Raw genomic sequence first — 26,208 nt, 5'->3', positions numbered from 1 at the left:
ATAAAGATTTGAAATCATTTTTCAGCCAGTATTTTTGCACGCAGTGGAAGTGGCGTGTAGTAGTTGGGAGGGGCCCAGATCAGCTTCAAGCTATGCCTGAGCGCTTGGGACTCATAAGAGGGAATGCTGCGCTCAGGTGTGAACGGGCACAACGGAAAATTCTGGGATTTGGGATGTTGAGTGTTTTGGAGCTTTGCGATAGAATGGAGCTCTAACACGACACACGTTAGTGCACTTTAGTGCATTTTGTGTTAATGAAGCACAAAGGTGTGATGAACGTTGTATGACTTCATTTATTGCATTGTACATTGGCATCAACACAAACGCCGAGAGCTTTTCTTATTTGCGGGTTACGTTTCAATAAACATTTAAGGAATGTGCAGACGAGGTGTTTGTGATTTTCTCTCAGAGAATGAAGGAGGATTGGAGGGAGCGCTCTGTACAGACACTACTACTATGGGCTCAATATAGGGAGGATATCACAGAGCTCCTCAGCTCCCCACGTCTCCTCAGCTCTGCCACGTGACCTCCTTATATTCAATCTCCAGCTCCGTCTGCCACTACTCATCCCACCACACAGCAGGGGGCGGGGCCTCCATCTACATCTCAATCCGTGCAGAGTGTTGAGCGGAGATTAGGGGCGGAGATTCTTCGGTTGTCTTGGTAACAGTGCAGCCCACCCGTGTCTACCCCCTAGCCTGATGCCTAGCGATGTGCGAGTCCCCGGATGAAGAAAAGGAGGAGGGGATATGGTGAGTACACGGGGGCTGGCGGAGGAGTTGAGGGGCGCATTTTTCTGGGGGGGGGGGGGTGCGAAGTTATGTATGTCCAGGGGGACGGCAGGGTGTCTGTAGTGTTGCTCCCCGGATGTTCTCGGTAGTGGGAGAACTGCTGTGTATGACCAGGGGGTATGGATTTCTCCTACACTGAGGAGACACGCAGGACTGGGACTGTTCTTCACACAGGGGTCACACCAGGCTGGAGCTTCTTCCTCACATAGGGGCCACATCAGAGCTTTTTCCTCACATAGGGGCCACACAAGGCTGGAGCTTTTTACATAGGGGCCACACAGGACTGGTACTCTTATTCCTCACATAGGGGCCACACAGGACTGGTACTCTTATTCCTCACATAGGGGCCACACAGGACTGGTACTCTTATTCCTCACATAGGGGCCACACACAGGGTTGGGAATGTTAGTCCTCACATAGGGGCCACACGCAGGGCTGGGAATGTTAGTCCTCACATAGGGGCCACACGCAGGGCTGGGACTGTTAGTCCTCACATAGGGGCCACACGCAGGGCTGGGACTGTTAGTCCTCACATATACAAGCCTGGCTGGTAGGTAAGGAGTGTGCAACTTGTGAGAACTTGTCTGGGGATCACACATCTTCTCAGGCTGCAGCTTGTCCCTGGCTGTCAGTGTGGACGCTCTGAGGCACTAAGAAGTAAACAATGCCGTGTCAGATATGTGCACTGCACTGCTTCTCTGGCTGTACGGGATCACACATAGGAAATCACCAGCTCACTCTTCCACTTTGGGAGCTGTGTTTTGGGGGACTTACTCATTGTGCCAGTGGACTTTGCCTCACATCTCCAATAGAGGCCACTTCAGAGCGCACAGGGATGGGCTGTTTGTCTTTAAGATGGGGACCCAGGTGATGCGGAAGGCTGGAAGTACCAGAAGAGGCCAAACAGCTTTTATTCTCCAGCCTCAGTTACTCCAAGGCCTCATGCACACAGAAGGTGAGAGGTATGTGCTGGTAAATGCCATTGCACAAAAGCATTGGCATTTACTAAAGTACAGCTGTGTGCAGCCATTCACTGGTTTGGCAGGCTGGACACAGTGCATGCAGTTCCCCAGACACAGGAAAATGCCTGCATTTTACACTGGATGTTTTCAGCCACTTGCTGTCTATGTGCATGAGGCCTTAGGTTAGCCATTACACTGTTAGATTTCTCTAGTGGTTCTCCCATCCATGCTAACAGCTTTGTATTCTGACACACTGCTTCTGATTGGATGCAGAATCTGTGCCACCAACAAATTTTCCGGGCAGAGCAGGACCACCCATGGCTCATATTTTATCCAGCTATTCAGGTACCGGCTTAAATTCACTCTGTGCATGGCCAGCTTAAAGCGGAGTTCCACCCAAAAGTGGAACTTCCACTCATTTGTCTCCTCTCCCTCTCTGGTGCCACAATTGGCACCTTTCGGGGGGGGGGCAGGATACCTGTCTTTGACAAGTATCCTGTTCCCACTTCCGGGAGTCCACGTCGTGGCCCATGCTGTCACCACGGGGCTCCCGCCTCCCCCCCTGTCGCCGGGCCAGTAGAAGAGAGGAGCGGGGCTTCACGCATGCGCAGTAGGATTCCCGTCGTAAGGCTGCACTGCCGGGTTCCCTTACCCGCAATGGCAGCGACAGCACCCGACAGTGCGATGCTGACATCGCTGGACTCCAGGACAGGTAAGTGTCCTACTATTAAAAGCCAGCAGCTGCTGTATGTGTAGCTGCTGGCTTTTATTTGTTTTTTTTTTTGGGCGGACCTCCGCATTAAAGCATTTGTTACCCCAACACTTCATATTCCTGATATGTAGCTGTTGTACCATGTACTTGTATGAGAAAGTATCCTGGGAAGCCCAGTGTACTGCTGCTCCCCCCCCCCAGCTTTTATGCAGCCAAGAACAGAGGGAATGTGATCACTTATTTAAAAAAAAAAAAAAGGGGTATTTATATTTTTTTTTATATTTATACAAACATGCTTTGCCTTTCATTTCTATTTTAAACTAAATGGGTTGTTTTATAAGTTGATCATTTACAATCACTTTAAGGATTGGAATGGTTGCAATTTCCGAGGACCTTAGTAATGGGTAAAAGGTTGTCTCCACCAGCTGCATTTGGCAGCATTGTAATTTGCCTTATGTCCATTTTGCATTTTTTGGGTAGTGCGTTTTACAACGCTGTATTGCATTGCAGTGTGCTGCAGTTCATAAGTATTACATGCAGCTGGGAGATTAAGGGAACAAGCGCTGCAAGTCTTCAATGTGTTTAAACAATGTGGCACTCTTTCACAGCGTACCATAGTGCACACATTATGGGATGTGTTGTACCAAAATGTGCATGCGCCGGTGATGTCATTGAAGAATGCATTCGGCGATTTCTCCTAAAGGGTGGTTTCTCCCCTGTTTCTTCTCTTGCCCCCAACCTCCCAGTGCCCCCTACCCCCCCCTTTTTCCCTTTATATTTTAATTTTCTTCCTTCTCTTTTTTCCCTTTATCTTATACATGGTGGATCTCTCACAGCTTATACAGAGAGCAAATGTTCCCTTTTCTCTCTCACGCTCCGTCCTTCACTATACTGTATATGTGTGTATTCACAGTGGCTAACGGACACATTCATGCGACTACTAGAAACAAGGTTGCATGCCTTATTTCTTTTGTGATGGATTTTTTGGTACATGTCAAGTGCCGATATTTGTTTTTAATGATATGGAGCTCCTGTACAAGCAACAGATGTATTGTACTGTAAATCCACACACTGTGTTGACTTTGAATGTAACACTTTTTTTATTTGATTAAAAAAAAATTGTTTTGGTACTATAAAACAAATGGCACCACAACGTTTTGATGCATACATGTGCTGTGGTAATATGTGTGTTAATGTGTTATGTGTGTTAATGTAATGGTGTAAATGGACCCTTATGCCCCGTACACACAATCGGAGTTTCCGACAACAAAACCGTGGAATTTAGTTCGAAGGTTGTTGGCTCCAACTTGTCTTGCTTACACACAGCCACACAAATGTTGGCCAACAATTACGTTCGTTGTGACATACAAGACGTACTACGTGGTTTTTCAGTTCTTTTGCGCCACCCTTTGGGCTCCTTCTGCTAATTTCGTGTTAGTAGAAGTTTGGTGAGTGTTGATTCGCTCTTTTCTTTTTGCGTTTTTCATTTATCGCTATTATTATTATTATTATTATTATTATTCTTGATATCACTTGAAAAAAAAAAGCCTTTGAAAATTCATTTGCAATAACTCCATCAGTATCAGCAGCAAAGCAGCTTCATTATTATCCCATTAAAGAAGAAGAGAATGTGCGCTGCATTTGGAGATTTCATAATTTGCCACTTCACGAATGTTAATTATCCATTTCGAACGCTAGTTTACAAGACCGTCCGCTTCCGCTTCTAAGCATGCATGAACTTTTGTGCGACGGACTTGTGTACACACAATCGGAAAGTCTGACAACAAAATTTTGTTGGCGGAAAATTTGAGAACCTACTAGTAAACATTTGTTGGCGGAAGGTCCAACAACAAATATTCGATGGAGCATACACACGGTCGCACTTTGCACCAACAAGCTCACATCCAACATTTCCCGTCGGAAAGTCCGACTGTGTGTACGCGGCATTAGGATTGTTGTTTGACCTGGATGATTGCAGATCACTGCAACTCGCAGTGAGAGCTTCTTTTTTTCGTATAGGCACAGGGCATGGGATTAAAAAAATATTCTGGTGATGGAATTAAGCTGTGTTTTTAGCCATTTGTAGGAAACCAATCTTCAACAATTTTTCAGAAGGGCATTATCTAATAAAAACTAAACTCAACATTTGCATAAATCACAATGGTTGGATAAGTTAAATGTATTTGTTTAAAAAATCATGGTTTAATTTCACACAATTTTCCTTTCCTTTTTGTTTTAGCCTTTTCATGACAATGTTTACTACCCATTTGGGAAGGATGTGGCTCAAGTCCCTACTATGTTAAATGCACCTTGGATGCCCAATCCTTTCATTTCCTCTGGCAGGATGCCTTCCTCTACTCACAGTACACTTTTTAAGTTCCGGTCACGCCATGAAAGTCTGGACTGGAGAAGAATTGGAAGTATTGATGTGGACAAAGTAGCAAATGAGTTGGATTTTCAAACCCTTCAAGACAATATTATGGGCGTTACTTTTTGCAATGTAGAAAATGAGAAGTGCCCGCACTGTCACAGCAGTCTGGATCCTGTATTGATCAAACTGATTAGACTTGCTCAGTACACAGTTGAATATTTGCTGCATTCCCAGGAGTACCTAACTTCTAACCTACAGACATTGGAGGAAAAGGCTCGTGAAGGCATTAATGAGTCTGAACAGCTACAGGTAAAGATAACCAAGCACACTGCGGAAATAAAGTCACTCAAAGATGAGTGCAAATTGAGGAAGAAGATGATTGCTGCACAGCAAATGATGATCAATGCTGCCACAGGACCTTGCCACAAGGTAAACTGAGAAAATTGTAGGGAATATTTTTATGAAAGATAATCCAATGCATTAATGTACACATGCTTGCACATAGGTGCAAACCTATATGTCCTGCAAATCCACTGGCCATAGTCTGTACACAAAATCTAGTCACATGATCTCTGTATAGCTGTTAGCGTCAGAGAGATTTCTACTAAGCAATTTAAGTTTAAAGATGAAGTCCAGGCATTAAAATTTCCAATTATATACACTATATTACCAAAAGTATTGGGATACTTGCCTTTACGCGCATGTGAACTTTAATGGCATCCCAGTCTTAGTCTGTAGTTTTCAATATTGCGTTGGCCCACCCTTTGCAGCTTTAACAGCTTCAACTCTTCTGGGAGAAGGCTGTCCACAAGGTTTAGGAGTGTGTCTATTGCCGCGTACACACGATCGGACTTTACAGCATACTTGGTCCGGCGTACCGGATTTCGTCGGAAAATTCGATCGTGTGTGGACTCCAGCGGACTTTGTTTTCTCAAAAGTTTGACGGACTTAGATTTGAAACATGTTTCAAATCTGTCCGACGGACTCGAGTCCGGTCGAAAAGTCCGCTCGTCTGTATGTTAGTCCGACAGGCAAAAACCGACCCTTGTTTTAGTCCGGTCGTACGTCATCACATACGAATCCGTCGGACTTTGGTTGATTGTGTCTAGGCAAGTCCGTTCAGTCGAAAAGTACGCCGGACAAAATCTGCCGTAAAGTCCGCTCGTGTGTACGCGGCATAAGGGAAAGTTTGACCATTCTTCCAGAAGTGTATTTGTGAGGTCAGGCACTAATGTTGGATGAGAAGGCCTGGCTCGTAGTCTCTGCTCTAATTCATCCCAAATATGTTCTGTCGGGTTGAGGTCAGGACTCTGAAGGCCACTCAAGTTCCTCCACTCCAAACTCGCTCATCCATGTCTTTATGGACCTTATTTGTGCACTGGTCCATATCATTGGTGGGGGGAGGGTGGAGATTATGGTGTGGGGTTGTTTTTCAGGGGTTGGGCTTGGCACCTTAGTTCCAGTTAAGGGAACTCTTAAGGTGTCAGCATACAAAGACATTTAGGACAATTTCATGCTCCCAACTTTGTGGGAACAGTTTGGGGATGGCTCCTTCCTGTTCCAACATGACTGTGCACCAGTGCACAACGAAAGGTCCATAAAGACATGGATGAGCGAGTTTGGGGTGGAGGAACTTGACTGGCCTGCACAGAGTCCTGACCTCAACCCGATAGAACATCGTTGGGATGAATAAGAGCGGAGACTGCGAGCCAGGCCTTCTCATCCAACATCAGTGACTGACCTCACAAATGCGCTTGTGGAGACACTTCCCAGAAGAGCTGAAGTTGTTATAACTGCAAAGGGTGGGCCAATTCAATCTTGAACCCTACGGACTAAGAATGGGATGCCAGTAAAGTTCATGTGTGTGTTAAGGCAGACGTCACAACACTTTTGGTTAAACAGTGTATATTCTTCAGTAAAGCAAACCCATTTATAATCTTGTAAAAGTAGCAGTAACATCATCACTGTGCTGTACATGGCCTGTACTGAGAACAGATTTGTGGGAGGGGCTCAGCATTTTCATGCACTACTGGCTGCCTGCAGAAAACTAGAGGGGGCAGATACCAGACCAGTCACCCTGCACAAGATGAAAGAGCAGCAGTGACCTATCTGTATTACAGGAAGCTCCTGTAATACAAATCGTTTCATGTTGAATTACTTCACAAATCTGAAAGGAATACATAAAAGCTCACTTAGGCCCCTTTCACACTTGTGCGACCTGAAAGTCGCACGATTATGCTGCGACGTTTACACGACTTGAAGCAATGCCTGTGTAATCCTGAGGTCTGTGGACCTCAAGTTGCATCAAATTTTGACCAAAGTAGTGCAGGGACTACTTTGAAGTCGCACAGATATGAATGGTACTCATTGGAAATCAAGGGGTACGACTTGTCATGCGACTTTGCAGTCCAAATTCACAGGAGAAATCGCTCAAGTGTGAAAGGGGCCTAAGTTTCAAATAAAATTACATATGCCTCTTATATTTCTTTTTATACTGGAGTTAAGATTTACATGTATTTTAGGGTGCAGATGTACAGCTGCACATAGTACTGAGGGTAGTGAGATCAGGATCACTTACTTGCTTGTCTTGTATTAGCATTACCTAAGAAGCTTTATTTTCCATGGCTAACCATAACCATTTAGCATGGTTCTAAAAGCTGAACGTATTTTATTTTCATGCATTCTATGCATGAAGTTAAAAAAAAACTTTCTGTGTGCAGCTCCCCCAACCCCCCTAATGACTAAGCGCACCTGAAGTGTGTGAAACGCCTCTACCAGCTCTCTGTTTTTGTCAGCACTTCGGATGTTCTAATAAAAGAATTTTGATCGATCATGGAGTGCAGCCATTTCTTCTACTTTGATTGCATGCGGAGGCGAGCCAGGGTGGGCACTCACTAGATCAGTGTTTCTCAACTCCAGTCCTCAAGGCGCACCAACAGGTCATGTTTTTAGGATTACCACTATTTTGCACAGGTGATTTGATCAGTTTCACTGCCTTAGTAATTACCACAGCCATTTCATCTGAGGGAAATCTTGAAAACATGACCTGTTGGTGCGCCTTGAGGACTGGAGTTGAGAAACACTGCACTAGATCATCAGGCTTTCTGTCTCACCTGGAGCAGCGAGACTTGTTTGGATTCCCCCTATTACTTACCTGAGTCCAATCTCGATCCAGTGATGTGGACGTAGCTGCTCTCCTGACTATCTCCTTATTGGCTCAGACACAGCAGCGGGAGCCATTGGGTTCCACTGCTGTCAGTCACGGCCACTGAGGAGGGAGATGGGGGCAGAGCTGAGCCCTGTTCTGTGTGTGTTATGGACACACAGAGTGGGGCTTGGGAGCAACTACACAGGAGTGCCTCCATAGCAAGCAGCTTGCTATGGGGCATACTCAGGATGGGGGAGGAGTGCAAAGCGCTGGCGGGGGACCTGAGAAGAGGAGGTTTATGGTTACTCTGTGCAAAACCGTTGCACAGGGCAGGTAAGTATAACATGTTTTTTTTTTTCCCCTTTAGTATCCCTTTAATGTGGTTGTAAAGTCAGAGAGTAAGATTACTGCCAGCCTCTCTGTTCTAATAGGGTATACTACACAGTGTAAATGTTTTTTTTTTTAAATGAGGCTGCTATATACCTTATTTCAGATAGCTTTGTGACTGTCACGTGACCTTGCTTTGCTCTCCTACCCCAATCTAAGGGCTACAGCCGGAGGGGCTGAAATTCCCCTCTGACGTTAGCTGGGAGGTCAGACTGCCCCCCCCCCCCCCGTAGTGCTTAGATCGGGGGGGTGAGTGGCAGGAGGTCACATGACCGCCCAGAGCACTGCCCACTGGGGTGGCTTGAGAGGCGCTTTTCAGGCACTTTACAGGCGATATTTTTAGCGTTAAACGCCTGAAAAGCACCCAGGGTGAAAGGGGTCTAACAAGCTAGGAAAGTACAAATATCCCCAGATGACCCCTTTTGGAAAGTAGACATTCCAAAGTATTTAGAAAGAGGCATGGCGAGTTTTTTTAAAGTTGTAATTTTTCCCCACAATTCTTTGCAAATTATAGATTTTTTTTCTTTTTTTCACAAAATTGTCATTATTAACAGGTTATTTCTCACACACAGCATATGCATACCACAAATTACACCCCAAAATACATTCTGCTACTCCTCCTGAGTTTTGCCACATGTGTGGGACTTTTTTTTACAGCCTGGCCACATGCAGTGGCCCAACATGCAGGGAGCACCATCAGGTGTTCTAGGAGCATAAAATACACATAATTTCTAGACTACCTATTACACTTTTGAAGGCCCTGGAGCAACACGTCCAAAAATTACCCCATTTTGGAAAGCAAACACCCCAACGTATATTTTATGAGTCTTTCGAGCATGTCATTTTTTTTCCACAAGTCTTTGGAAAATGTGGAAAGAAAATTAAAACTCATTTCTTTTTTACATAAAGTTGTCCATTTATAAGATATTTCTAACACATAGCATGTACATAGCAAAAACTACACCCCAAAATACATTCTGCTACTCCTCCTGAGTATAGCGATACCACATTACACAGCCTGGCCATATACAGAGTCCCAACATGCAGGGAGCACCATCAGGTGTTCTAGGGATATAAATTTCAAATCTAATTTGACTACCTATTACAATTTTGTAAGACACTGTAGTGGCACGGATGGGCACTGTAGTGGCACAGATGAGCACTGATGTGGCATAAATGAGCATTGATGTGGCACGAATGAGCACTGATGTGGCACGAATGAGTACTGATGTGGCATGGATGTGGCACGGATGGGCACTGATGTGGCACGGATGGGCACTGATGTGGCATGGATGTGGCACGGATGATCACTGATGTGGCATGGATGTGGCACAGATGATCACTGATGTAGCACGGATGATCACTGATGTGGCACGGATGATCGTGGATGTGGCACGGATGAGCACTGATGTGGCATGGATGTGGCACAGATGAGCACCACTGATGTGGCATGGATGTGGCACAGATGACCACTGATGTGGCACGGATGAAGCATGGATGAGCATGAATGAGGCATAAATGAGCCATGGATGGGGATGGATGAGCATGAATGAGCCATTGATGGGGATGAGTGAGCCATGAATGGGGATGGATGAGACAGAAATTGGCACAGATAAGCACTGTGGGCACTTCAGATCCAGCCCACAGCGCTGCTCCACTCTTCTCACACACTGTATCAATCGGTACGGAGAGGGGAAGAGCTGAACCGGGCATGCGCTGGCTTAACAACTGATCACGTGTTAAAGGGCCGCTGTCATTGGCCCTTTACCGTGATCCGACCTGTGCGGTAGCGCTATTCTGGGAGGCCGTCATAGTACGCCCTCCCAGAGATATCCGACCGTGCTGTAGCCGTAATTCGGCTATGGCCCGGTTGGTAAGTGGTTAAGCTGGCCCTAGATGGATTGAAGTTCAGCAGGGAATGGCCAAAGTTCGATCCATCTATGGCTGTTTAAGTTCTTGAGGCGTCAACCTAATAATCGATTTTTCTTGAATGGGACTGTTGGTGAATTTTTGTTTGATCAGCGCTGTAGCCAATGAGCTGCAGCACTGATCAATGTATTCTGACAATGGAGGAGTCCCAGCTATCAGAATACAATAGCGCAACGGGAAAGATTTCCCCAATCACCTCTTATGTGTGGATGGAGGAGTCTGTTCAGTTTTTTCGATCAGCAAAAAAAAAAAAGTAATTTGTACCCAGCTTAAGTGTGTTTGGGTGATTTATGAAGTGGAGCATAAAAGCCATAGCACCTAATCAGTTTTCAATCTATAGACACATTAAACGAATTCTGATTATTGTGGACAATTTCTTAGATTTTGTGCTGACTTTCTGTGATCCAGTTCTCACAAATCACCTCTATTTATACAGTATAAACTGAAAGTAGATACATACATGTCATTTTTTTCAGGCCTGCAGTCACTTAAAGGGGTTGTAAACTCTCGTGTTTTTTCACCTTAATGCATCCTATGCATTAATTAAAAAAAACACCTGGCAGTCACTGGCCCCCCAGCCCCCCCCCCCCCTTTTTACTTACCTGAGCACCTTCATTTCTTCTGCGGGGACGCGCTGTCCTTCTCTCCACGGGGTCCCGGCTCTTGATTGGATAGATTGATAGCAGCGCAACCATTGGCTCCCGCTGCTGTCAATCAAATCCAATGACACGGGCGCCAAGGTAACCCCCCCCCCCCCCGGGAGAGCACTTCTCCTAGGGGGTTATCTGATGCGGGGAGGAGCTGCGAGAGCCGCCGTGGGACCCTAGAAGACTTGGACTTGGTACTGTTTTTCACGATTTTTGTTGAATTTGCTATTTTTTCATTTCTGGACTTGGCAATAAGTATATATATAGATGAACATTATCTATACACTCTCTCTGGTATATGATTGGTGCTATATTTGTTATTTTTTTTTTTTTACGGGATCAATATTATTATTTTGCACGGGATCACATATTTTGAGTTGACACATTTATGATCCAGTATTTATGTTTAGGGTAGTCCCCGATATTGTGAGTGCCTAAATAGAACGACTTACCCCCCTATTAGGGAGCGCCACTTACCCCACCTTCTGAATTTATCTTCTGCAAAAGGTAGAGGGATTGGACTGCTGAGGACTGGGGAAGTCCCTTTCCGGCTGTTTGGGGCATACGAAAAAAAAACTTGTCCTGAGAAGAAAAGGGGAGCGCTACCATCAGTCCTGTGTCATGCTAACAGTAAAGCATCCTGAGACCATTCATGTGTGGGGTTGCTTCTGAGCCAAGGGAGTGGGCTCACTCACATTTTTTCCTAAGAACACAGCCATGAATAAAGAAATGGTACAAAAACATCCTTCGAGAGCAACGTCTCCCAACCATCCAAGAACAGTTTGGTGAGGAACAGTGAACACTGCAAATATTGACTCTGCGTAAACTTCATGTAATTGTCAATAAAAGCCTTTTGACACTTATGACATGCTTGTAATTATACTTCAGTATACCATAATAACATCTAACAAAAAGATCTAAAAAGAAAAGCAGCAAACTTTGTGAAAATTGTGTCATTCTTAAAACTTTTGGCCACGGCTGTATATAGTAATTGTGATACTTGATATTAGACTTTCTATAAAAACAAATATATAAGTATGTATACATGTTTTTTTCCTTTCAGTGCCAACATTGTGAGAAGTCTTTTGTAAACTCTTCGTATTTAGAAAGTCACATAAAGAGGAGGCATGCTGAAGACACTTCTTTAGGTAAATAATATCTTTGTAAGAACAGTATATAGTAGGCTAATATATTGGTACACAAGTGTGTCCCGACTTTCATTCTGGCCAGTAATGTGCCGTATTTTAGGGCCCGTTTGCACTTCTGCACTTAAGCCCTGGTTAACATTGGTGCGATTTGGCATGCGATTTGACATGTCAAATCACATGCCAAATCAACGGCAATTTCCAGCAATGGCACTGTCCTAATCGGTGTGATGCCGCATTTGCAGCGCCGCACCGATTTCCAAAAGTAGTTTCTGTACTACTTTTGGTGATTTTCGGGGTGCGATTTCCATTGACATCTGTGCATACACCCACACAGATGTCTCTGAAGAGGGCACTGACATGCAGGAATGAAATTGTGCAAGTTGCACTTAACTCGCAGGATTTCATTATCGCACTTAGTGTTAACCTAAGCTTAGACATGCAATTTAGAAGCACTTTTTTTCAAGTGGCAGGCCTTGTTTGCACAAGAGTGAAAAGTATGCAGTTGGGTCATGTTTTTAGCACTGCCCGACTACCTATCAACGCCACTTAAAATGAATAAAATAGAGAGTACATGGAGGTGTACACACGATAGTATTAGTGTTGCCTCATGTTGCTGCAAGCCAAAAAATAACAATGCCTGCTGATTTCGGCAGACATTGATATTTTGCAATGACCTCCATTGACTTATGCTGAAATGCGCTGTAAATGTGCCCATGGTGTTTACAGCACGTTTCAGCAGAAGGCATGGTTGCAAATCGTCAAAAAAGGGAGCTGTCAGGTATTCAGAAGGCAATCCTACAACCTCCTGAATGCCTGTGTGTTTTTTTTGTTTTTTTTTTCAAATTCCAAGGTGGAAGCAAAGAGTCAAGGGTGTGGCATGTGTACTACACTCTGGCTGCTATGTCTGGATTTTGGTGGGTGGTTGGTGAACAATTTAAAATCTCTATCAACCGCCCAGTTTTACTGCCTTTTTGCAATCATGTGAAGTAGTTCTAACATTCAATGTAAAAAATCATTTTGTTAAATTTCATAGGGTGTTTGAGAAGCATCGCTTGACACAACTTCAGTGCCTGTGTTAAGCATTTGAAACATGCAGTAAAGTTATAAGTGCGGTCATGTATGTTAAAGGCAGCTTTAAAATTCAGTGCTTTGCGCCCCACCCCAATGTATCTTGTCCCTTTGTTGATGGGGACAAGGGCCTCTTCCCGGCAACCCCGGGCGGTGGTTGTGGGGGTCTGTGGGCGCGGGGGCTTATTGGAATCTGGAAGCCCCCTTTAACAAGAGAGCCCCTAGATCCCAGATTAATAAAAATAACAAACATGTTATACTTACCTATTCTGTTGCAGTGGATTTGCACAGAGCAGCCCAGATCCTCCTCTTCCCGGGTCCCTCTTCGGCTCTCCTGGCCTCTCCCTCCTGTTGAGTGCCCCCACAGCAAGCAGATTGCTATGGGGGCACCCGACCCGAGTCACAGCTCCCTGTGTCCATTTAAACACGAAGCTGCGGCCTGGCCCCCTCTCTCTCCTGATTGACTGACTTTGATTGACAGCAGCAGGAGCCAATGGCACCACTGCTGTGTCTCAGCCAATCAGGAGGGAGAGTCTCAGACAGCCGAAGCATTCATGGATGTCGCTGGACAGAGATGAGACTCAGGCAGTGTGGATTTGATTTAAATCACTAGTAAAAAGGCTTGATTTAAATCACCTTGATTTAAATCATAATTTTTAAAGAGCAACTGTCATCTCTGTCCCACAGAGCTCCTCCTCTGACCCGCTGTTGACTCACCGACAGTCCCATTCACTTTAATGGGACAGCTGGTGATGTGGCAGTGACACAACAAGGTGAGGGACGTGGCGGCAGCAGGTGAGTGGATGCCCGCTAACAGGTGCTGACATAATGGATCTGAAATGACAGGTGCACTTTAAATGTTGGACTTATTCTTGCTGGTAGTTAGAATCTTTAATATTTGCAAACAAAATTAAGGTTTCCTATTTAGAATAATATGCTGTCAGGTTAGTAAAAATCTGAACTGATTCAGTCATACAGTTTGCAGTGTACATAGATTTGCACAACAATGGGATAAAGTAATATTGCTGAACTTTGGTTTATCTCAGGGTTACTGTGAAATTGTGTGAATGCATCAATGTAGTGCATCTTATCTCTGCTTGCAGAGCTTGGATTCATTCATAGGTGTGCGCACAGGGTGTGCTGGGTGTGGCTGCGCACACTCTAATCACCTAGTGCGCATTAACATTATCACTCTGTGTGCAGGCAGGGAGATGGGAAAGATCTTCCTCTTATTGGCTCTGCCATAAGAGAAGTGCTTACTCAGTTCTCTTTCACTGTGGCGGCACGAAGATCAATGTGTCGGGGTCATATATATGTAGACACACACACATGCATGTATGTTTGAGCTTTGGGGCGCACACCCTAATGCAATACGCTTGCGCACACCTATGGATTCATTGAATGAGTTTACCAAAAATGTAACTAAGCTCCATTTCATGATGAATAAACTAAATTATTAATGTATCTTAAAAAGAAAACTATCTTTAGATAGATTTTTGCCCAAAAAGCATTTTATTAAAATAAATCGATTTTAAATAAAAAAAAATCAGGTTTAAATTTAAAAAAATCAGATTTTGTTTATTTATTTTTTTTAAAAATCATTGATTTATATCCACCCTGGGCTCAGGTAAGTATTAGGTGGTGCTGGGGCGGCTGCTGCACACAGAAGGCTTTTTATCTTAATGCATAGAATGCATTAAGATAAAAAACCTTCTGACTTTACAACTCCTTTAAAGCGGAGTTCCACACAAAAATGGAACGTCCGCTTTTCGGACACCCCCCCTCCGGTGTCACATTTGGCACCTTTTTGCGGGAAAATTTTTGCAGGACTTCCGCTTTAAGACGGCTCTCATAGGGGACCATTCATTTTTGACATGTCATGTGACTTGTACTCTGGAAGTTGAAGCGCATGTCGAACCAGTGTGAACCGGCCCTTACGGTGCTTTTGTTCTTTTGCATTTTTACATGTGTTTTCAAGGGGGAAGGTGCTGCAGCTGTGTCTATTCAAGTGCTTGTTTATATGTTGTTGTATGTTATGCTAATCAATTGCGTGAAGCTGAAGATTCCATCTGACCTACATCAAGTAGTATTTTGTTAACAAAAGCATGGCAGTTGTAAGGATAGGTGCGATATAAATCACTGGAAGCAGTATTTCAGAATTTTCCATGTGATTTAACTCTTTAATTGCCTTAGGCTTGGTTTATCTCGATGCGATTTCAGATGCAGTGTGAGGTCACACTGAATTACATGACAATGGAAATAACATTGTCTCCAATAGTGCTCGTTCACATCAGTGCAACACTGATGCAATGCAACTTTGGGAAAGGGCTGTGTGCTACTTTGGTGCGATTTAGAGTGCAATTTGGCTCCATAAAATATGCAAAAAAAAGCCAAAACGCAACAAGTTGCATCAAAGTCGCACTACTAAATAGTATCACACTGCTGTGAACCAAGTCTCTGAGGTAAGGCTTACCTCAGCAGCAGGGTAATTTTACACTTGTGTGTAAACATTGCAAGTCAACTTCCAGCTTTCAGGTTTAGCAATTTAGCATTGCTTCCACAAGCTCCCAGAATCTATGCCCCTGCTATGGCCTCATGGCCTGTAAAGGCTTTTAATACGTCGTCTGTAGACAATATTGTGTACCAAAGTTTAATGTGTGCAAAAAAAAAGAAAAATGGCTCTGAGAGCAAAAAATATTAAAGTGGTTGTAAACCTTCCAATACAACTTTTAGTTGTATTGGAGGCAGCTGATCGCTGCCTGTGAAAGTACTCACTGTGTTTGTTTCCATAGAAATCGTCCTGCAAGTTTGAGTGATGTCAGGCGCGATTGCGCACTAGGTATTTTCAATACGGCACACTATGTGTGCCGTTTCTATCTCCCCTGCATGCGGGGACATTAGTATTCACAAGCTTCCTCTCTGAACCGCACAGAGGGAAGTCTAACGATGCTGCTGTGATCATCTCCAGCTTCTCCCCCTTGTGACGGCTCTACGGCGCATGCGCGAGATTTCCAAAGGGTAAGGGCGGAAGTGACGTCCAGAATAGATTCACGTAACAGTACAAGTAATGGCGTGGCCGATACCCAGAAATGGAGATATAATAAAGACGATAAATAAGGTATTTTCCGACTTTGTTTTATGCCGATTTAAATGTATTAACATCTGTTAATAGCAATAGTATTTATTGTTGAAAAAATAAGAAAAATCGCCTGGGGTTTACTTCCTCTTTAAAGCGTTTGTTAACCCGAAAAAAAACACAGATCCTGTTCCCTTAAAACCTTTTATACAGCACAGTGCTTGTGCTGTGTCATTTGGATGACTGTAATCCCCCCCCCCCCCCCCTTCAAATACCTATCTGATCCTGCCTGATTATACCCTCCCCTTTGTAACCTGACCACGGTGTATAATGGCTGCTGAGCCCTGACATCGTGGTCAGTTTACGTGCCTTCATTATCCGCAGCCCTGCTTTGTCTCCTCTCTGCTCCTGTGTCCTCCCCTCTGCTGCATTCTGAACACAAGAGGTCAGCTGTTGGCATGGGCGCCAGTCAGAGAATTTGTTTGCAACTCCTGAATGAATGCAAAGCGTTCTCTGATCAGATGAGGTGGAGAGTGTGATGTCACTTCACCTTGTTCAATCAGAGAAGAGTTTGCATTCACATTGCAGCAAGCCAATCGCACGGCATAGAAACTGATCAGAACAATTTGCATTCACAATGCACCAAACCACTACTATCTACTTCGGTGATTTCCAGCTTGCAGGGGCATTGGCCAGGTATTGTATATGCATAGTTACATTGGTTCGAACTATGTAAAAAATATCCATACCCGGAATTCTTCTTTGGGAATGTCTGTCTGAGAGATATGACTGTACCGTTAAAACAATTTGCTTGTGAATGTTACTACAAATTCCAGTTGTTGACTGTTTTTCTTTATATAGTATCTGAAATGCAGTGGTGTTAATGGGGCCCTAAGTGACACAATTTTACCAAATAAAAGAACCTTGCATCTAATTTTTTTTACAGTATATAGTTTTTTATTTGAAAGTATAAAAGTTGACAGTGACAGAGTTCATTGACATCAATTACATACATAAGGTCATAAAGGTCTAAGGTAACAGTTAAAGGTACATCTAGTAGCCTTTTCCAGACTATGGTATTTTTGGGCAATTAAGTATGACAACAATATTGTTCCTGATAATATCTTTGGATCTACAAAAAAAAAAAGAGGAGAGGAGAGAAGGGGAGGGGTAAAGGGATAGGGAGAGATAAGTGGGGGGGGGGGGGGGGGTCTACTTAGGCACATAGTCGAGTAGCATTGTTATCTGTAACCAAGAGATAACGCTAAGGAACAACAATATGGCCTAAGGTTTCCCTATGAGCTCTAAGGCTCTATCTATGTGCGTCAACCCCTTGGGACCAGACCTTATCGAATTTTTTAGGGCAGTTTCTACTCTCGTATGCGAGCTTGTACAGTGGTAGGACAGAGTTTATCGTGGCCCTCCACATATGCTGCATGGGGGGAATGGATTGCTTCCATTTGAGGAGAATCTCTCTTCTTGCATAATATAGGGCATAGAACAGAAATAGTTTTTCATGCCTCGAGGATTCAATGTTCTCCATATTCCCAAGCAGTGCAAAGGTCTGGTCCATACTGAGGGACCAGTCACCAAAGGTGTCCAGGACTTCCAGTATGCTTTCCCAGTACGGACGCAACACAGGGCACGACCATACCACATTGAAGAACGTGCCAGGGGATGAACCACATCTAGAGCAGGGAGCATTTGTTCCAGGGTATATGATGGCTAGTCTCACGGATGGAGTAAGCCCTATGCAGGAACTTAATTTGGATGAAGCAATCTTTTGCTGAGATCATTTTAGTGGTGTAGTCAGAGACTATGTCTTCCCAGCTCTCGTCAGTCAAGTCCAGGATGTCAGCCTTCCATTTGTTAAAGACTTTCGTCAGGGATGTGCAATGGAAAGAAAAAAATAGAGCGAGGACAGGGGTTTGTCCATGAATTTGGCAATAAGGAGCCTTTCAACCGCATCAGTCTGGAGGGTCAGGGGACCTGGGAATTGGGCCAGTGTCGCGTGTCTGAGTTGGTAATATCTAAACTTCATAGTGGCAGGGATGTCATATTTAGCCTTTAGAGTCTTGGAGGAGGAGAAGGATCCATCTGCGAATATGTGCTTGACGGTGATTATCCCTCTAGCCGCCCACAGCTGGGGGTCTGGGATCCCGTACAGATGTGGCAGCGTAGGATTACCCCACAGAGGAGTGTGGGGCGAAACTACGGAATCTGACTTGTAGATTGCCCTCGCCCTCTGCCACCTGTATAGTCGTGCACATTGAGGTCGTCGTTTGGGGGTGGGCTTTGGGACCTCTGTAGGGTAAATTGGTTAATGCCTCATGGGATCCCAGGATGACTGCTTCAGGGTCACCGCAGGATTCTGTCTGGGCTGGTCAAACCACCACCGGACCGTTACCAGGACTGCCGCCCAATAGTAGAGCTGGAAGTGAGGCATTGCCAGTCCTCCTTGGCATAGGGGGAGCTGAAACGTCCGCTTTGCCAGTCTCAGGGTTTTCCCAGCCCAGACAAAGGTGGAGATAATAGAATCCAATTTTTGAAAGAAGGATTTGGGGAGCGGGCACGGAGTATTCCTAAAAAAAATATACAAATTTAGGAAGATATACCATCTTTAGCAAGTTCACCCTTCTCACTGGGGATAGCGGTAATGTTTTCCACATTTGGCATTTCTTTCCAAATTGGGCCAGAAGGGGAGAAAGGTTATCTCCTATATATGCCTGAGGGGAGTTCTTCTTTCATCTAATTTTGACAAAGCTGACACATGTGGGTCTTATAAAATACTATCTTTACAAACAGCATCACAAATCGCTTTAACCTAGCGATGTATAAGGTATGGGCCACATTTAAAGTATTCTGCCTGCCTTATACCACAATAATATCATTAGTTCCAGGTGAACTAATATTCCGCACTCTAGGTCAGTGTCATGGTATAAGTATTTGGGTAAGAATAGTCTGAGTTTCTCTACTGGCAACCAAACAATGTCATTCTTACATATTTTAAAATGCCATAGCAGTTTCCAGGTGTGAAATAAGGAAAGCTGTACAGTCAAACACTTTATACATCAGACCCAGTATGGCATGTTATGTGTGTGATTGTGATAAATTTAAGGGAAAGGGAGTTTGCAGGAAATATTTTACATCTATGCAGAGAAATTTGCGTTACATATCACAAGTACGACATATTTTAATATTAACAAATATGTTGGTAAATAAGGGTACACAGAATGTCTACAGTGATGAATTTTCTCTAAGGGCCAACTCACACCACAATTTCTGCATTCCGGATGCATTTCTGCGTGTGCGTTTTTAATGCATTTTTGATGTGTTCCAGTGCCTCAATTGAGAACATGCATTCTGGTGCATTTGCTGTCTTCCAGATGCGTTCCATACAGAAAAAAAATGCAACATATTGTACTTTTGTTCACTGCACTGGTGTAAACTAGGGACATTGGAATCCGTGTTAAACACTGTCCATGCATTTTTGATGCAGAATAAAAATGCACTGGACAGGATCTGGTGTAAACCAGCCCTTAAGCTTGATATTTTAAATGAGTTGTCCTTTGTTGCAAACAAGGTAGTGTCAGCCAAATGAAGTGAAGAATGTTTCATTAAAAAGGAAGTATGGCAAATGCTCAGTATAGTGGTGTAGCAATTTCATAGTGTAGTAATGCTCTGCTGGCCCTCTGCCTCATGTCAGACCTGAATACCCTTGTTGATAAAGCAGAATATTTTTAGCTGAAAGGTCATTATTCAATTTGGTAGCACAAAAGACATGAAAAAATGTGCTGTGAGAAGGTAGATTTGGTTGTACAGGTAGTAGAGAGGATAGAAAATGCATCTTTCACTAGGTATCCTTCATTATGATACTGACACAGTGTGTTTTCTTTGAAACTTCTTTTATATTGAGTTGTCAAAAGCTTGTACAAAAACCACATGGCCAAGCCCTCGCAGGGGTAGGACACAAAGTGACAAACATTTTTAACAAAATCATCAACAGTTAGAACAAAGTAAACCACATTAAATTGCAGAGCTGGTACGTGGCTCGCGTAAGATAGGTAGGAGATATGAAAGCAATAGACTTACAATGCACATCCATTACACAGACACAATATGGTCCTCCCACATGAAAGGGGGAAGATAGGCAAATTGTATCAAGGGTTAACTCAACCGCAGCTAAAATAGTCATGAACATTAGAGGGTGTAGCTGTAGAGGGGTCCCAAAGCCAGCCTGCCCATACTTTTATGAATTTTTGCTGTAAGTGGCTTGATAGTAAGGTAGAGCAGCGTTCACTAGGTGCTTCCAGAACTGAATGGGGGGGGGGGGGTCCGTTCCGTGTGTGCGTGCAGAGACCAGGTCTTCAACTAAGTGCAGCAGACACGTTTTGGTTGAGGGAGAAAAGGTGGTGTGAGCAACAGCATATATTACATCCACAATGTTATTCCAGTATTGAGTGATGACTGGACAAGTTCTTCACATGACTGGGCTATTAATATGGGCTATTAATATTCCTGGCTATGCTCTCTTTCGGAAAGACAGGGTAAAATGGCAGGGTGGTGGTGGTGTCTAGCTCTATGTGAGAAATTATCTCAAAGCGTGTGTGACCTAGTTGATGGAGAGTATGATGAGGCTGAAGCATTATGAGTGTGCGTACTACAAAGGTAATCATTGGAGTTTGTTATAGACCTCCCAGTGTTAATGAGGAGGTAGAGACTCAGCTCCTTGCACAGATAGAAAGGGTTGCAAGGGCAGGAATAGTGATCATAACTACCCAGGAATTGACTGGAGTAATGGCACTGCAGGAATAGTTGAAGGGCAAAAATTAAGGTGTGATTTTTTTTTTTTTTTGTGTGTGTGTATTGTGAGTACCTGTGTTGTGTGAGTACCTGTAGTGCACGTGGGCTGCGAGTGCACATGGGAGGCGAATACCTGTGTATTGTATTGTTGAGTATTAGATTGTTGAGTATTAGTTTCAGGAAGCTAGTTGTTAGGTAGTTTGGACAAGGTATAATCCCCAATCCTCATTAAATTAGTAGGTACGATGCCCGACTCTGTGTACATCTTGCGGCATTAATGCATTCCTTGATCATCTGATCAAGGGCGAATACTGCTGTGCAAAATGTAAGCACATTGTTTCCCTGGAAGCCCAGGTTCTGAATCTAGGGAAGCAATTCTCAGCACTGAGAAGGCCCTCCATACCAAAGGAGAGCCGGGAACGTACCTGGCAGGTGTCGACAGGGGCCAGCACAGAGGCGTGTGGAGACAAAGAGGTGCAGGCACTAGAAACGAGTAGATGGGTGATAGGAAGGATAGAGGGGGAAAAGTGCCAGGGAGGCCGAGCCTGGGCTGGAGCATCCCAATAAGTATGCTTCATTGAGTGACATTGGTGAAACCGGTAAGGGATCAGCACTGCTGGAGCTAAGGGACTCTCCTAGCTGCCAGGGGAAGAACTCCTCCAGTGAGAGGGGGGGGAAGGAAGGGAAAGGATAGAGAGATTCTGGTGGTAGGGGACTCAATTCTTGAGAGGGCAATCTGTGACAAAGACCTGAAGCGCCAAACTGTATTCTGTCTACCGGGCGCTCGGGTTCGGCACATCTCAAATTTGGTGGACAGTTTGCTGGGAGGGGCTGGGGAAGACCCGGCTGTCATGGTGCACGTTGGCACCAATAACAAAGTCAGAGGCAGATGGAGTGTCCTAAAGAACGATTTAAGGGACTTAGGAGCTAAATTGAGGAAAAGGACCTCCAAGGTAGTATTCTCAGGAATTCTACCGGTACCTCGAGCCACACCAGAAAGGCAGAGGGAGTTTAGGGAAGTAAACAAGTGGCTGAGGAGCTGGTGTAGTAAGGAGGGGTTTGGGTTCCTGGAGAACTGGGCTGACTTCTCAGTGGGTCACAAGTTCTATAGAAGGGATGGACTGCACCTAAATGAGGAGGGTGCAGAGATGTGCTGGGAGTGAAGATGGCCGAAAAGTTAGAGGGGGGTTTTTAAACTAGGCAATGGAGGGGAGGGTCCAGAGGTAGAGATATTCAGCAATGAACATATTCCAGAGGGTAGTATTGGGGGCATTAGTGGTAGGTTGACTAAAGCGCATAAACCCGAGGTAAGTATAGTAACAAGTCCTATTTGCAATCTCGGAACACCCAATAAGAGGACAGTATACGAACGGTCTAAACTACGTGGGATGTTCACTAATGCCAGGAGCCTGCGGACAAGATGGGTGAACTAGAGTAACTGTTGAACTAGGAGGATTTACATTTTGTGGGAATTTCAGAGACCTGGTTCAACAGCTCTCATGATTGGCTGGCAACCATTCAAGGATATAAACAGAAAAGTCAGTACCACTACCCATACAACGTATAGATAGCAGAGCTCCCAGGTGCTCAATCCACAGTCGCTGGCTGAGTAGAGTAGTGTGGAAAAAATGATCCGTACTCCGGTTTTTGCTTTTAAAATTTCTTCATTTTATCGAATAGCCACAGTGAACAAACGCAGATTAAGTCAGTTGACGCATTTCAGACCATAAGGCCTTTGTCATAAGCACCATTAACCATTCAAGAGTATTCCCTTTATCACAGGGATAGAGAGGGTAAAAAAGGGGGAGGGGTATGCCTATATATCAAGAATAATGTACAAGTGAATGTGAGAGATGACATCAATAAGGGAGCTAGGGAGGAGGTGGAATCCTTATGAGTAGGGATAAAGCTAAGGGGAAAATAATACTGGGAGTATGCTATAGACCTATGTACAAAACGATTCTGCGCTGCCCTATATGAAACAAAAGCAGCTAACACAACCAACAAGGCATGGACAAGAGAAAAAAACAAAACAAGTGTAGCGCTAATGAAATGAATATCCAATATGTAAAAACTGTGAAAGTTCCCAAAGATAAGCAAAAAAGGCAAAAAAGCATCAATATGAGAAGTCCTTCAAGAGACTGAAACTTCAAGGGGACATCTATGATGAAAATAAACACACCACCACCTGAAGATGAAGAGGCTTACCAGATGGGATGGACCCAAAGGGCATACGCCAAGTTGGGTCAGAAAACAGCGCTGAGAAAAGAAGTGGCGACAGTGGGGTCCCCACTGTCGCCACTTCTTTTCTCAGCGCTGTTTTATCTGTTTTACCTGGATTTATATGTGAGTGTACATCTTTTTTAATAAATTACATATATTTTTTACGGATTTACACTATGTGGCCAGTCCTTCTTTTTCCACTTGTCTACATCATCGTTTGGCTCTTCTAAACTCGATTCTGAGGGATATGATACCATCTGGCTTGCTTCATCTACATCGCCCCCCCCCTGGTTTGGACACCCACCATTTAAAGGGATTCATCCACAAGTATCATCTTTCCAGGTCGTCTCGAGTCACTCACCACCCAAGCCTATCTGACCCAACTTGGCGTATGCCCTTTGGGTCCATCCCATCTGGTAAGCCTCTTCATCTTCAGGTGGTGGTGTGTTTATTTTCATCATAGATGTCCCCTTGAAGTTTCAGTCTCTTGAAGGACTTCTCATATTGATGCTTTTTTGCCTTTTTTGCTTATCTTTGGGAACTTTCACAGTTTTTACATATTGGATATTCATTTCATTAGCGCTACACTTGTTTTGTTTTTTTCTCAAGTATGCTATAGACCCCCTAACCTGAGGGAGGAGGGGGAGAGGACCTCCTATCACAATTTGGATTAGCAGCAAGGATGGGAAGTGTTATCATAATGGGGGATTTTAATTATCGAGACATAGACTGGGCGGAGGGAACCATGCTTTCGTCTAAGGCTCGCCGGTTCCTAAATGACTGGACAATTTCATGGGTCAGATGGTAGACGTACCAACTAGAAACAAGGCGTTACTAGATCTACTGATTACAAACAATACAGACCTGATCACGGATGTGGTAATACGGGGCAATTTAGGAAACAGCGATCACAGGTCAATTGGCTTCAGTATAAATCACACGAATAGGAAACACAAGGGGAACACAAAGACACTGAATTTCAAAAGAGCCAACTTCCCTAAACAAAATAGAACATGAAAGACTCATAGCGAAGGAGAGCAAAAAAAAATCCCAAGAAATTCTTTAATTATATAAACAATAAAACAGGGAGGACAGACCATATTGGCCCCATAAAGAATGAGGAAGGACATCTGGTTACAAGGGATGGGCAGATGGCAAAGGTATTGAGTTTATTCTTCTCCTCAGTCTTCATGAGGGAATCGAGGGGCTTCAGTAACCAAAGCTGCAGTGTTTGTCCTCATGACACATCACAGGAAGCACCCTCATGGCTAACAGAGAACAGAGTTAGAAATAGACTTGGGAAAATTAACATTTATAAATCACCGGGACCAGATAGCTTGCACCCGAGGGTACTTGGGGAACTCAGTCAAGTAATTGCCAGACTATTGTTCCTAATTTTTACTGACAGGCTACTGACTGGAATGGTACCAGCGGATTGGAGAAAAGCCAATGTAGCACCAATATTTAAAGGGCAAAAATGCATCCCTGGGAATTACAGACCAGTTAGCCTAACATCAATAGAATGCAAGCTCTTGGAGGGGATGATAAGGGACTATATACAAGATTTTAGTAACAAAAACTGTATCATTAGCAGTAATCAGCATGGATATATGAAGAATCGTTCTTGCCAAACCATTAAACCATTAATCTATTAACCTTCTATGAGAAGGTGAGCTGCCATCTAGATAAAGAAAGACATTGTGTATCTGGATTTTGCAAAAGCATTGACACAGTTCCCCATAAATGTTTACTGTACAAAGTAGGGTCCATTGGCATGGACCATAGGGTGAGTACATGGATTGAAAACTGGCTACAAGGGCGAGTTCAGAGGTTGGGGATGAATGGGGAATACTCGGAATGGTCAGGGGTGGGAAGTGGGGTCCCCCAGGGTTCTGTGCTGGGATCAATCCTGTTTAATTTGTTCATAAACGACCTTTAGGATGGAGTAAACAGTTCAACCTCTGGATTTTCGGATGACGCTAAGCAGGGCAATAACTTCTCCACAGGATGTGGAAACCTTGCAAGAAGATCTGAACAAATGAATGGGGTGGGCAACTACATGGCAAATTAAGTTTAATGTAGAAAAATGTAAAATAATGCATTTGGGTGGCAAAAAATATGAATGCAGTCTACTCACTAGGGGGTGAACCTCTGGGGGAATCTCGGATGGAAAAGGACCGAGGGGTTCTAATAGATGATAGGATCAGCAATGGCATGCAATGCCAACTGCTGCTAACAAAGAAAACAGAATATTGGCATGCATTAAAAAGGGGATTAACTCCAGAGATAAAGCAATAATTCTCCCACTTTACAAGACTCTGGTCCGGCCTCACCTGGAGCTGGGCACCAGTCCTCAGGAAGGATGTACAAAGAAGGGCAACAAAGCTAATAAAGGGTCTGGAGGATATTATTTATGAAGAAAGGTTGCGAGCACTGAACTTAGTCTCTCTGGAGAAGAGACGCTTGAGAGGGGATATGATTTCAATTTACAAATACCGTACTGGTTACCCCACAACAGGGATAAAACTTTTTTGCGGAAGAGAGTTTAATAAGACACGTGGCCACTCATTAAAATTAGAAGAAAAGAGGTTTAACCTTAAACTGCGTAGAGGGTTCTTTACTGTAAGAGGGGCAAGGATGTGAAATTCCCTCCGGTGGTTTCAGCGGGGAGCATCGATAGTTTTTAAAAAGCTATTAGATAAGCACCTGAACGACCACAACATACAGGGATATACAATGTAATACTGACTTATAATCTCACACATAGGTTGGACTTGATGGACTTGTGTCTTTTTTCAACCTCACCTACTATGTAACTATGTAGTAGAACCTTGGACAGAGGGGTGACTGTGAATGTGATATACTTGGATTTTGCAAAGCGTTTGACATTGTTCCCCACAAACGACTCATGTGTAAGGTAAAGTCTACATGCATGGAACGATC

The 26,208-nt window shown here is 44.0% G+C and overlaps 1 protein-coding gene across 3 annotated transcripts in view; it reads left to right on the top strand.

The window, feature by feature from the left end:
• Positions 1-593: 593 nt before the first annotated feature.
• DZIP1 (DAZ interacting zinc finger protein 1) overlaps positions 594-26,208 on the top strand; it is a 104,973-nt gene continuing 79,358 nt past the window's right edge. The window contains exons 1-3 of one of the 3 annotated variants that reach the window (XM_073614380.1): positions 594-752; positions 4,705-5,265; positions 12,011-12,095. In XM_073614380.1, coding sequence (XP_073470481.1) covers positions 750-752; positions 4,705-5,265; positions 12,011-12,095 — 649 coding nt within the window. In that variant the 5' untranslated portion in view covers positions 594-749. Of the gene's footprint in view, positions 753-1,722; positions 2,099-4,704; positions 5,266-12,010; positions 12,096-26,208 lie in introns of those variants that run through there. The other 2 variants (XM_073614378.1, XM_073614379.1) reach the window with 2 other exon arrangements.

The sequence above is a fragment of the Aquarana catesbeiana genome, linkage group LG02 (genome assembly GCF_042186555.1).
Source record: "Aquarana catesbeiana isolate 2022-GZ linkage group LG02, ASM4218655v1, whole genome shotgun sequence".
NCBI lineage: Eukaryota > Metazoa > Chordata > Amphibia > Anura > Ranidae > Aquarana > Aquarana catesbeiana.
This window is presented reverse-complemented; position numbering and strand designations above follow the sequence as displayed.